Raw genomic sequence first — 11674 nt, forward strand, 5'->3', positions numbered from 1 at the left:
AGCAAAAATCCCAGAAAGAATTCTGTAAGTATATTCGACAGAGCAAGACCCTGTCTCAAAAAAAAAAAAAAAAAAGTAAGATACCTCAACGGATTTTTATACCAATGCATATTGCAGTAATATTTTAGATATACCAGACGAAGTAAAATGTTACTATATGACACCTGTTTCTTTTTACCTTTTCGATAAAGTCACTGAAACACTTCATATTATACATCTCTGTATTTCTATGGAACAATGCTGTTCCAGACTCTCATCCAAGCCCCCATGATGTCTCTGTAACAGGAAGCGCTGGCCGAGCCCGCACAGCTGGTGAGCTCATACCTCGGAGAGGACGTCCACCAGGGCCTTCCGGGGCTGCTCCTGCAAGTGGTTCTGGTACTGGGCCAGGGCCTGCAGTAGCTTCACCGACTTCATCAGGGCCTCCTGGTCCTGGTCCCCACAGAACAACAGAGGGTATGAGCAGGGCACACTACTGTCCCCTACCCATTCCAAGCCAGCCTACATTCCCCCAGTCCCTCCAAAGCTCTTACCTTCACCAGCCGGCCTGACTGAAAGAGGGCGAGTACTCCGAACAGGTTTGCAAAGAGAGCAGGTCTCAGCATTGTCTAGAGAAGGATTCCAGGCACAGGCATGAGGGGCCCTGGGACTCCCCGTTCCCCCAAGCCTCCCACCCCTGGGGCTGCTGACGTCCCTGGATCCACTTACCTTCTTCACCTCACACAGGTCATATTTTTCTTGTATCTGCTGCAGGATGCTGCACAAGGGGAGGTCTTCGAAACACTGTAACAGCTGCCAGCAGTTGTGTGGCAGGAGGAAGAGGGGTTCAGGAGAGTGGCCCAGCTACATCTTCACAAACCTTAACCTCCTTTCCCCTTTCAACTTCTCCCAAGAAGCCTCAGGTCCCTAGTGCCACCCCAAGGATGCCTCTGGAGCTGCTCACATGGAACCAAGTCTCATCCCCCTGCTCTGTCTCCACCAGGGCTTCTGAAAGTACTTTATGAGATGGAGTCTCGCTCTGCTGCCCAGGCTGGAGTGCAGTGGTGCGATCTCGGTTCACTACAACCTCCACCTCCTGGGTTCAAGTGATTCTCCTGTCTCAGCCTCCTGAGTAGCTGGGATTACAGACACCCACCACTACGCCCAGCTAATTTTTGTTGTTTTCTTTTTTTCTTTTTTTTTTGAGATGGAGTGTTGTCCTGTCGCCCAGGCTGGAGTACAGTGGCGTGATCTCGGCTCACTGCAGCCTCTGCCTCCTGGGTTCCAGTGATTCTGCTGCCTCAGCCTCCTGGATAGCTGGGATTACAGGCGCACGCCACCACGTCCAGCTAATTTTTGTATTTGTAGTAGAGACGGGGCTTCACCAAGGTGGCCAGGCTGGTCTTGAACTCCTGACCTCAGGTGATCCGCTCACCTCGGCCTCCCAAAGTGCTGAGATTACAGGCATGAGCCACAATGCCCAGCACAAAAGTACCTTCTATAGCCCCTAGATTGGTCGTCTGAAATTCTCAGCCACTGGGTCTTCTCTCCACACCTGGTCTGAGCTCCCCTCAGGCTGATCCTGCAGGCCTGGATCTTTATTGTTCTTCCCCTTGTCAAGGCTCCTCAGAGAGTGGTCTACTGCAATCAGCTGAATGCCTTTGCAGGCCTAAGGGAGCCCACCCAGCGCGCACTGCTCCCAGCAAGTGTACCTAAGAGGCCAGGCAACCCAAGCACCAAATAGAAAACCTGTCCAGGCCTTGCTCACACCTTCTCCACCTTTATGTAAGGAGACCTCCCTCAGGTTAGCCTCCAATCAACTCTGCCACTCCCTACCTCTCTCTCGGGCTGCCCCTCCGCCGCAGCTGATACACCACACCTGCCCTCCTCACACCCCACCGTTTTGACCTGGATGGCTGGGATCCTGCCAGGAGCACCACCTCACCTGTGCCAGGGCCAAACTGTAACATGGCCGGGCTGTTTCTCGCGCAACCCCGAGTCCCGTGATTAGGCGCTTCAGGGCATATTTCATCTCGGACCCCTGCAGAACCAAGCGCACCCTCGTGTTCAATGGTGAAACAAGATGCACGCCCCCGCGCACCTTGGCATCTAGGTTCGCGACCATGTGCCCCCCGTCCCAAATCCCTGGCCCGCCGCCGCTTCCTTGCCGGGATATGCGCGGCCCCTGCCCCAGACCCCGCCACTCCACCTTCGGCCTGCCGCGCAGATACTCCAGCAGCTTCTCCGTGGCCGCAAGTCGCGTCTCCTGCTCAGGCTTCGCAATGTCCCAGAAGAAGTCTAAGAACTCGCGGCTGTGCTTCAATAGGCCATGGCGGTCGGCAGGCCGGGCGCCACTCTGCGTCGCCTCTCCAGGAGACAGCGGCTCGGCGAGTTCCCTGCTCCCCATCCCCGCCACACTCACCGAAACACAAAACACGTGTGCCCCGGGCCCAGCAGCTTCCAGGTCAGGGCATCGCGCATGCGCACCGCTAGTGTCGGCGCGGAGGCGGAAGAACCTGGAGGGGCGGGGGAACCAAGAGGGGCGGGGGAACCAAGAGGGGCGGGGGAACCAAGAGGGGCGGGGCCACCAAGAGGGGCGGGGCTGGGGCGGACGACCCCCAGGAAGGCGGGGCAGGGGCGGGGCCAGGGAAAGCGGCGTTTCCGCCTTAGCTCTGAGCGGAAGTCCCTAGCTGAGCGGCGCGTCGTCTTTCCCAGCCTTCTGCTCACACCCGTACTTCCCTGGCGGCTGTGGCATCTGCCCCTTTGGAGCCCCGTGGGGGCATTGCTGAGGGCCCATCTCGGAAACAAACCGAGGTGTAGCACATCGATCCGCCTCGTCCCAGATCGGCCCCTGCGCTCCGAACGTTGAGCCATTCAACAATTACTGGGCTCCTGCTGCGTTCCGTGCTAGGCGGTTGGAACAAAGCCGCTGCTCTCGTGGAGGAACACGGAGCCAAATGCATTAAAAAGGATCATAATTATGAAGAGAATTAGAAATGCAATTCTAATTGCAGAAGGAGCTTTTTAAACGCTGGAACGTGAATACATCACCCGTTAAAAACACGGCTAATTACTATTAAATAGGGTCTACAATAATGATTTGAGGGGTTGGTCGGGGAGGCCTCTGTGAGGAAGTGGCATTTGGGATGAGAGCTGAGTGACAAGAAGGGCCCCCCCTTCCCCGTACTCCTGCAAGGATGTAAGGGGACGAAATCCCAAGCCTTGCGACTTACAAAGGTCCATGGCTGGAGGGGCTGAGGCTGGCGAGAAGCAAGGTTGCATGGGCCCCGGGCTAGGATTTCATTCTGAGGGTGATGGGAAATCACTGGTGAGTTTAATGCAGGGGCAGGCCTGGATCCGATTTACATTTTAACAAGATGATGCTGGCTGCTGTGTGGGGGATGGACTGTAGATCTGCGCACGTGGAAGCACGGGAAGACCATTTAGAAACCGGTGAACTGGACCCAGGGAAAATGAGAACAGGTCAGATTTGGGCTGATGTGGAGCAGGTGGGGTGGGTGATGGATTTGGATGTCGGGGAAGAGGAAATGAGGGGGATGCCAGGTTTGGGACCTAAATAACTGGGTGCATTGTGCCATTATGGGGAAGAATTTTCTTGGGAGTGGGAGGTGCAGGTGGTGGGACCAAACAGTCTATTAAATCAGAGAAGCCTTTTACAATGGCAGGGGAGGGGAAGTGCTACTGGTCACCGTTGCTTCTTGGTTTGAGAAGCTGTGTATAGAGGGCTGTGGTCCAGAGAGGACCTAACCCTGGGGGGAGGTCAGGGCTAACCTTCACCTTGAATTTCCACATGCTCAACTCCAACCCCTTTGTACCTAAGCCCCTGGGGCACCTTCTCACCCTCTCAACCGCTTCTCTGCTTTGCTGTCTGTTCTAGAAAGTGAAATGAAAACATTCACCTTGCACATCTGGTGCCCCAGGCGGCAGGAGGTGAGCGGAGCAGGGGGAAGCTGAAAGATGTCAACCCAGGCTCTCCCCTCTCTGGTTGTTGGTCACCTGTGCTGCCCGTCAGGAAAGCCCTGACTCCAGTTGCTTCAAAAGCTGATGGAAACTTAACCAAGAGGCAGGAATGGCGCTTGGTTTCTGGGAGACTTGATCTTTATTTTGTACCCAGTCTGGTTGAGGAAGAGAGGTAAGGGGTATCCTGAAGGGAAGGACAGAGATGCCAACAGTACCCTGGGCTCTGCCTGTCCTGCTCCGTGGGGCCCAAAGCCTAGGCAGAGGCTCTGCACTCTCCACTGTCCTCCTGAAAGCTGGATCTGAACTGAGGGCTACCCCCAGGCCCTATTGCTTTTTCCTTATTACCCTGATGTTCTTAGCTGATAAAACAGCTAGAGATTCCATCCAGTGTGGGTGATCTGAAGAATGATTGTATTAGCTCTGGATGCCAGAACTCAAGTTTAGGTAACTGAAAAGGCCAGAGGTTGGGGCGTGAGCCAGCAGTGAGCACATAATAGATACACACTCTTTTTTTTAGACAGAGTTTCGCTCTTGTTGCCCAGGTGGGGTTGCAATGGTGCGATCTCGGCTCACTGCAACCTCCACCTCCCGGATTCAAGTGATTCTGCTGCCTCAGCCTCCTGAGTAGCTGGGATTACAGGTGCACGCCACCTCGCCCAGCTAATTTTTTGTATTTTTAGTAAAGACGGGGTTTCACCATGTTGCCCAGGCTGGTCTTGAACTCCTAGCCTCAGGTGATCCACCTGCCTTGGCCTCCCGAAGTGCTGGGATTACAGGCGTGAGCCACAGCACCCGGCTATTATTATTATTATTATTATTATTATTATTATTAAAGACAGGGTCTCACTCTGTTGTCCAGGCTGGAATACAGTGGTGTGACCCTAGCTTTCTGCAGCCTTGAACTCCTGAGCTCAAGCAAGCTTCCTGCCTCAGCCTCCCAAGCAGCTGGGACAACAGGCATGTGCCACCGCCCCTGGCAAATTTTTAAAATTTTAGTACAGACGAGAGTTCTTGCTCTGCTGTTTAGGCTGGTTTCAAACTCCTGGCCTCAAGGTGTCTTCCTGCCTTGTCTACCCAAAGAGCTGAGATTACAGGTGTGAGCCACCACACCCTGCGGGTGCACACTCGACTGCTGCTGGATCTGCTCTGCTCCTGCCCCCGTGCTTCAGATAACTCTGTCTTCTGCCAGACCCACTTCCATCCTGTTAGAACCCCTGGAAGGGGCAGCAGTCATGGGGGACACTGGAGACATGGGCGTGTTCTGCGTGGGCTGCCACCTGGAGCAAGGTCCCTTGGCCACAAGTGCTGGGATGCTGTGTTGGTTCTTGCTGCCCCTGGTGCTGGTGCTGGGCCTGGGTTGGGGGCCCTGCGGCCAGATGCCTGAGTATGGTGTGAGTCATGGCCCTGGCCACATCAGGGGTCCCTGAAGCCACAAACCCCAACACATCGGCCTCTGTGTCATCCAGGCTGCCACGGAGGATGAGGGGGCAGGCCCAGGCACTAGCAGTAGACTTGGCCACCAGGTTGCTGAGCAGAACCCCAGTGCTTGGGGACAGGTGTGCAGAGCCAAAGGAGCAGTTGAGCGAGGAGGTGAGAAGGAGCACAGAGCCGCTGCTGTCCACGGCGGCCAGGGCACTGCTCCCAGGGCTCACAGCAGTCTGCAGGAATGGTGGGCAGGGGTCAGGGATGGGCACCCCGGAGTGCAGGGCTGCCTCCAACAGTGTCAGCAGTTCCGGGCCAGCTGAGGGACTAGGGGTGGTGAACAGGATGCCCTGGGGCACAGGTAGCTGCTGTGCTGGTTCCAAAGTGGGCCTGGGTCCAGCTGAGGGCACCTCTAGCCCCAGGTCTCCTGCCAGCAGACTCAGTAGAGCGTCCCCAGCAAGGTCTGAGGTGGGAGCAAGGGCTGCCCTGCGAAGCACAGCTGCCAGTTGTGGGTTAGTGGCTCGGGCCCCAGCGCCCAGGGGCGTCCCATCAGCATGGCAAAGTAGTGGACAGAGGCCTTCTGTGCCCCGGGCCACCAGAGCCCTTGCCAGGGGTGTGTCCACCAGGAAGCCCTCCTGAGCCAGCGTGGTGGGGCCCACTAGCAGGCGTGGCCAGGGCAGGCGGCCAAAGTGTGCGTGCAGTAGGTGCAGGGTGGGCAGAGCCATGGGCAGCCCCAGGCCGGGGGCCAGGGTCTGTGCTGGGCCTGATGTCAGGGCCGTGGAATTGCCCGAGGAGCTATTGTGGAAGAGGCCCCAAAACACGGCACCTGCAGGAGACAGAGGGGTCACTCAGCAGCCGCAGGTCAAGAGTCACTGACTTATTTCAGTCAAGATCCCTTGACTGAGCCTGGGATCAGAAGTTACTGACCAGGCCTGAGGTCAAGGTTCCACGGACCTGGGCTCAAGGGTCATAGCCTGGGGTTGGGACTGCCACCCAAACCCTAGGTCCTGCTCACTAAGCAGCCTTGAGGTCAGGGCTACTGACTCCCTAAGTTCCAGGTCACTGATCAGGCTGTGGGTTGGGGTTGTGGTCTGGGGTCAGGGGTCACTGACCTAGGCCTGTGGTATGAGGATGCACCACTGCCAGGCACAATGCGGCTCCAACTCCAGCATCCACGACGTTGCCCCCGGCAACAAGCAGCTCTCGGCCTAGGTGGGAGCATGTGGCTGCAGCAAGGAAGGCACTGTCATGCAGCAAGGAGGGGGGCTGGGCTGGTGACCCCTGACCCTCCCCTCCCCCAAGCTGCCCCCAGCACTGACTGACCTGCAGGGCTGATGATGGCACCGTGGTGGTATACGCCAGGGCCGTGGGAGTGTCCGCCGGGTGGAGAGGCCACAGAGCCCAAGCTTCCTGTCGAGCTGCCCTGATTCTGGAGCTGCCTCACAGCCAGGGAGCAGCCAACAGCCAGCAGCAGCAGGGCTGCCACTACACGGGCCCAGGTTCCGGGCAGCCCACCAGCCTTGTTCCTGTAGACAGGGGGTGTCCTGAGCCAGGACTGGGACAGAGGGATGCCCACGAACCCCAAAAGACCCCAGGGAATGTTTCCCAAAAGGTTTGATTTAACAAGAGGAGTGCAAGTGTGCCGAGGAGAAAGGGCTTCTTGGTAGCGGGCACAGCTTGGGCAAAGACATGGAGGTGGGAAAGCACTTGGGGAAACAGGCTAGCTAGGGAGGGATCCTCTGGAGGGGACATTGGAGGGGCAGAGTCCAATCAGGCGGGAGGGAGGCCCAGTGGGGTGTGGCAGGCAGGAGAGAAGGGGCTGGGGAGCAGGCCCAGCCAGGCATAGCCAGGCCCCAACCTGCCCAGCAGGTGCCTCCTGCACCAGGGCTTGGGGGCTGGGGACCTTTGACAGAGCAGCAGACGGGACAGAGGCCGGCTTGGTACAGATGTCCCTCCAGGTGCACAGACTTTTGGTTGGGTCAGGCCAAGTCTGGGGCTACAGCCTAGGTTTTCCCCCAAACCGATCGGACGGTGCCTGGAGCTAAGCCCAGCCGGGAGTTGCCTGGTCCTCCTGAGGGGCTCAGAGAGAGGGACTTGCCAACCTCAAGCCTGGGGAGCCTGGTGCTCAGACCCCTCCCTTACCTACCTGGAAGAGTCCTGGTGCCTCCAGGGGTTTGGAACCAGCACCTCTGATGTCTCCTCCTCCTCTTCTTCCTCCTCCAACTCCAAGCTTGGCTCCCAGGGCAGCAGCTTCTGATAGACCACAGGCTCTGCTGCCAGCTCCATGGCCCCCCAGTGCTCGCCCCAGCCCTCCTGCCTGCCAGCCTTCCCGGCTGTGTGTCAGAGGCCCTGCCCAAGCCTGGCAGGTGGGAGGTGGCAGCGACCTTGGGAAAGGGTGGGGGTGGAATCCAGAACAGGTCTGGGCAGGGCACGGGGCCAAGGAGGCTGCATCTGAGCCTGCCTCATTAGGACACAAGGCCCAAGGAGCTCTCGCGACAGGGCTCCCAGGTGACTGCCTGTAAGGGGTCACAGCTCAGTGAGGTCGACGAGGAGCTCAGCCCTGATGCCACAACCTTGACACCCAGGCACCTGCTAGGCTCCTCCCCTTGGGGGATGTAGCCCATGGATGCCCCCAGGACTGTAGTTTAGGGACTGTGGACTTGAATTAGAGCTACAGTTACATGGTGGCTTGGGTCAGAGCTCCCACCTGCTTGAGTCAGCACGTGACTAGGTTCTGGCGTAGGGCTGTCCGCTCTCTGGCTGGGGTCAAGGCTCACCCTGTGGCTACTCTGGGTCTGGGTTTCTTTGGGGAGCAACTTGGTTCATAACTCCCTGTGCGTGTTTTGCGACTTTTGTCCAGAAGGTAGCGCCACAGCCTGGAAACCAACATTTCTAAGTTCATTTTGGGCTTCCCATCAAGGACCTGTTGCAAAACAGTGCTGTTTGTAACGGCCCCAAATTGGAAAGTGCCCAAATGCCCATTATCGCTGGAATGAATGATGTAAGTCACAACGGACCACTCTGCAGCAGTGAGAATGAGCAATCTGCAATCATATGCAATAGTATACACAAGTCTGACAAACATACGGACGAGGGAAAGCAGCCAGGCAGGTGGCAGCACGCGCTACATGCTTTCATTTACACAAAGTACACAAACAGGCAACAACAGTCTGCCCTTAGAAGTCAGATAGTGACTGGAGCAGGGACCAGGGGGCTTCCAGGATGCTGGAGATGTCCTTTCTTTCCTTCCTTTCTTTCCTCTCTTTTCCTTCCTTCCTTTCTTTTCTTCCCTTTCTTTTCTTTCTTTCTTGACAGAATTTTCGTTCTTGTTGCCCAGGCTAGAGTGCAATGGTGCAATCTCAGCTCACTGCAACTTCCACCTACCGGGTTCAAGCAATTCTCCTGCCTCAGCCTCCCAAGTGGCTGGGATTACAGGCGCCCGCCACCATGCCTGGCTAATGTTTTGTATTTTTAGTAGAGACATGTTGGCCAGGCTGGTCTTGAACTCTTGACCTCGGGTAATCCACCCGCCTCGGCCTCCCAAAGTATTAGGATTACAGATGTGAGCCACCACGCCCGGCCAAGATGTTGCTTCTTAATCTGAGTGTTGGTGACACAAGTGCCCTGAGTGTGAAAATGCATCAAGTTGGGCATTGATGACATGTACTTTTCTATATGAATATTGTCTTTCAATAAAAAAGTAAAAATGAAAAAGCTCATGTATTTTCTACATTAAAACAACAACCATGAAAATCATCCTTCAAATCATCCATCATCCCATCTGGCTCTCCAGCTGCTTCCCTTTCTCGCGGCCTCTTCACAAGCAAGTACAGGGGTTCTTTAAGGCTGGTGTGCGTCACGATCACCTGGGCAGCTTGTTAAGTCAGATCGCTGGGCTTCCCTCCCAGAAAGTCTGGCTCCAGCTGTAGGGTCTAGAACGTGCTTTCCTAATTGCCAGTCCTGGAACCACGCCTTCAATCTAAAACAAAAGTGTACACCTGCTGTCTTCACGTCTTTCCCTCCTGTTTCCTCCCTTAGCTGGTTTCTGTCTCTCATTCCCCAGAGAAACCTTTGGTTTCCTTTTTTTTTTTTCTTGGACCAATAAAAAACCAACCAACCAACCAAATAGAGCAGCCTAGGGTTGCCACCTTCTCATTTTGCCAGTGGTTGGGAGATGGGAATCAAAATGACCATTTTTATGATTTTATGACATTTATGTCATAAAACAATTCAGTTTCACTTTCTGTTAACATAGTGTAAGAAGGTTAGAATTTCAGAATGAAGGTCCATCCTTCCTTCCTGAGAAAAGGCATCTGGGAGCCTTACGGCTCTGTGCTGCCCCCATCTCCTGCCCCAGCCTCAGTCTGGCCTTTGGACTCCTAGCATTGCTCCTTTCGTCCAGCAGGCAGAATTATTTTCGGCCCCCACCCTGCCCAGCCAACATTCCTCTGCTCTTAGAGCTAGGTCCTCACAAGCTCTTTGGGACAAGACCTCCACTGGTTGGGTTCTGGGAACATTTCCTAGTGTGGCCTTTCTCGTTCCTGCAGCTCTGGACCTATTAGCTAAGCTCCAATTAGATGCAGATGGGTTCTGGGGATATCCATGCTCAGGCCAAAGTAGCTCCAGGGGTAGATAGACTCGGTCATTTTAGGGCTCAGGGTAGGGGTGGGGGTTGCCAATGGCTTCAGGAGAACTGGGTCTAGTCCCATGTCTGCTAATAACTGAATATATGACTGCAGGCGAGACATTTAACCTCTGGGAGTCTTGATTTCACTTCTGTAAAATGAGGATAACAATATTTATCTTCCTAGGGTTGTTTTGAGGATTATACAAAATATATTTAAAGCAGCCAGGCGTGGGGGTTCATACCTGTAATCCCAGCACTTTGGGAGGCCAAGGCGGGTGGATCACGAGGTCAGGAGATTGAGACCATCCTGGCTAACATGTTGAAACCCCGTCTCTACTAAAAGTACAAAAATGTTAGCTGGGTGTGATGGTGTGCGCCTGTAGTCCCAGCTACTCGGGAGGCTGAGGCAGGAGAATGGCGTGAACCCGGGAGGTGGAGCTTGCAGTTAACCGAGATCGCGCCACTGCACTCCAGCCTGGGTGACAGAGCGAGAAAAAAAAAAAAAAAAATATATATATATATATATTTAAAGCATCTAGACCAGTGCTTAGTACAGAGCAGTCCCTCCAAAAGCATGAATTCTTTTCTCTCTGCTCTGTGAGCCTCAGTCTCCCCAGTGATTATTATGCATAATCTACATACGCATGTGTGCGTGCACACACACAAAGGGTGGCTTGAAGTCTGAAGGGTAAGACTGTAGATTCGTTAATTTCTCCATTCATTTCCTCATTTGTCCTCTTATCCTAATGGTTCTCAACCTTAGATACATATTACAATTACCTGGCAAGCTTTGGAAAATTCTAATACCTATTCAGACCAGTTAAATAATGAAATCAGGATCTCTAGATTGTAGCTTCATCAGTTCTGAAGCTTCCCAGGTGTTTTCAATGTGCAGGCAAGGTTGAGAACCACCGCTTTCGCGAGTGATTTCTGCAATTCGAATCACCTGTAGCAATTGGAAAACACCCAAACACCAATATCCTCATCCCTCCCTTTCTCCCACTCCCACGACAATTGAATCAGCTTCTCTGAAAGTGAGTCTCAGTCATGATGGTGTTTTTTTGTTTTGTTTTGTTTTGTTTTTTGAGATGGAGTTTTGCTCTTGTTGCCCAGGCTGGAGTGCAATGGCACGATCTCAGCTCATTGCAACCTCTGCCTCCCAGGTTCAAGCAATTCTCCTGCCTCAGCCTCCCAAGTAGCTGGGATTACAGGCACCCACCACCACAACCGGCTAATTTTTGTATTTTTAGTAGAGACAGGGTTTCACCATGTTGACCAGGTTGGTCTCAAACTCCTGGCCTCAGATTGATCTCTCTGCCTTGGCCTCCCAAAGTACTGGGATTGCAGGCTTGAGCCACTACACCTGGCCTCTGGCTGCCCCTTCTAACCAAGAAAGGACCCCTGAGACGAGAAACAAGGAAGAGTATGGGCCCCATGTGTGTGTAAGCCTTTCCCCAGGTTGACTTTATAATTGGCCCTCTTGGACATGCTGGGATTTGACTCTATAGAATGGAGACAATGAAGTATGTGTATGTGGCAGGGTTGGGGGTGGGTTCAAGCAATTCTCCTGTCTCAGCCTCCCGAGTAGCTGGGATTACAGGTGCCCGCCACAGCACCCAGCTAATTTTTGCATTTTTAGTAGAGACAGGGTTTTGCCACATTGGC

At 54.4% G+C, this 11674-nt stretch overlaps 2 protein-coding genes across 6 annotated transcripts in view; both read right to left on the reverse strand.

Moving 5' to 3' along the window:
* MYBBP1A (MYB binding protein (P160) 1a) overlaps window positions 1-2442 on the reverse strand; it is a 16698-nt gene extending 14256 nt beyond the window's left edge. The window contains exons 1-5 of the mRNA XM_011980460.1: window positions 2189-2442; window positions 1925-2020; window positions 709-792; window positions 534-608; window positions 325-432 (exon numbers count right to left, since the gene is read on the reverse strand). Of these exons, the coding sequence (XP_011835850.1) occupies window positions 325-432; window positions 534-608; window positions 709-792; window positions 1925-2020; window positions 2189-2386 (561 nt within the window). The 5' untranslated portion in view covers window positions 2387-2442. The remainder of the gene's footprint in view (window positions 1-324; window positions 433-533; window positions 609-708; window positions 793-1924; window positions 2021-2188) is intronic.
* A 1634-nt stretch (window positions 2443-4076) lies between these two features.
* Window positions 4077-7963, reverse strand: GGT6 (gamma-glutamyltransferase 6). 5 transcript variants are annotated; one of them, XM_011980423.1, is made up of 4 exons: window positions 7529-7963; window positions 6706-6908; window positions 6495-6590; window positions 4077-5618 (listed from the first exon to the last, which is right to left on the reverse strand). In XM_011980423.1, exons 1-4 carry the CDS (start codon window positions 7666-7668, stop codon window positions 5461-5463), a joined length of 597 nt encoding a protein of 198 aa, XP_011835813.1. In that variant the 5' UTR covers window positions 7669-7963; the 3' UTR covers window positions 4077-5460. The 5 variants fall into 5 exon arrangements, with proteins under 5 accessions (XP_011835813.1, XP_011835811.1, XP_011835810.1 ...); XM_011980421.1 differs by having other exon boundaries at window positions 4077-6208; XM_011980420.1 differs by having other exon boundaries at window positions 4077-6208; window positions 6495-6608.
* Between the last annotated feature and the right edge of the window lie 3711 nt (window positions 7964-11674).

This window comes from Mandrillus leucophaeus, unplaced genomic scaffold (assembly GCF_000951045.1).
Source record: "Mandrillus leucophaeus isolate KB7577 unplaced genomic scaffold, Mleu.le_1.0 Scaffold212, whole genome shotgun sequence".
In the NCBI taxonomy this organism is placed as follows: Eukaryota; Metazoa; Chordata; class Mammalia; order Primates; family Cercopithecidae; genus Mandrillus; species Mandrillus leucophaeus.

Excerpts from the sequence above, each read along its gene's own strand:
- GGT6 (XM_011980420.1), bottom strand. The coding sequence starts at position 7,668 with ATGGAGCTGGCAGCAGAGCCTGTGGTCTATCAGAAGCTGCTGCCCTGG. Across the intron at positions 6,609-6,705 it reads TGCCATCATCAGCCCTGCAG|CCACATGCTCCCACCTAGGC; the intron begins GTCAGTCAGTGC and ends TCCTTGCTGCAG. Across the intron at positions 6,209-6,494 it reads TCCTCATACCACAGGCCTAG|GTGCCGTGTTTTGGGGCCTC; the intron begins GTCAGTGACCCC and ends TGTCTCCTGCAG.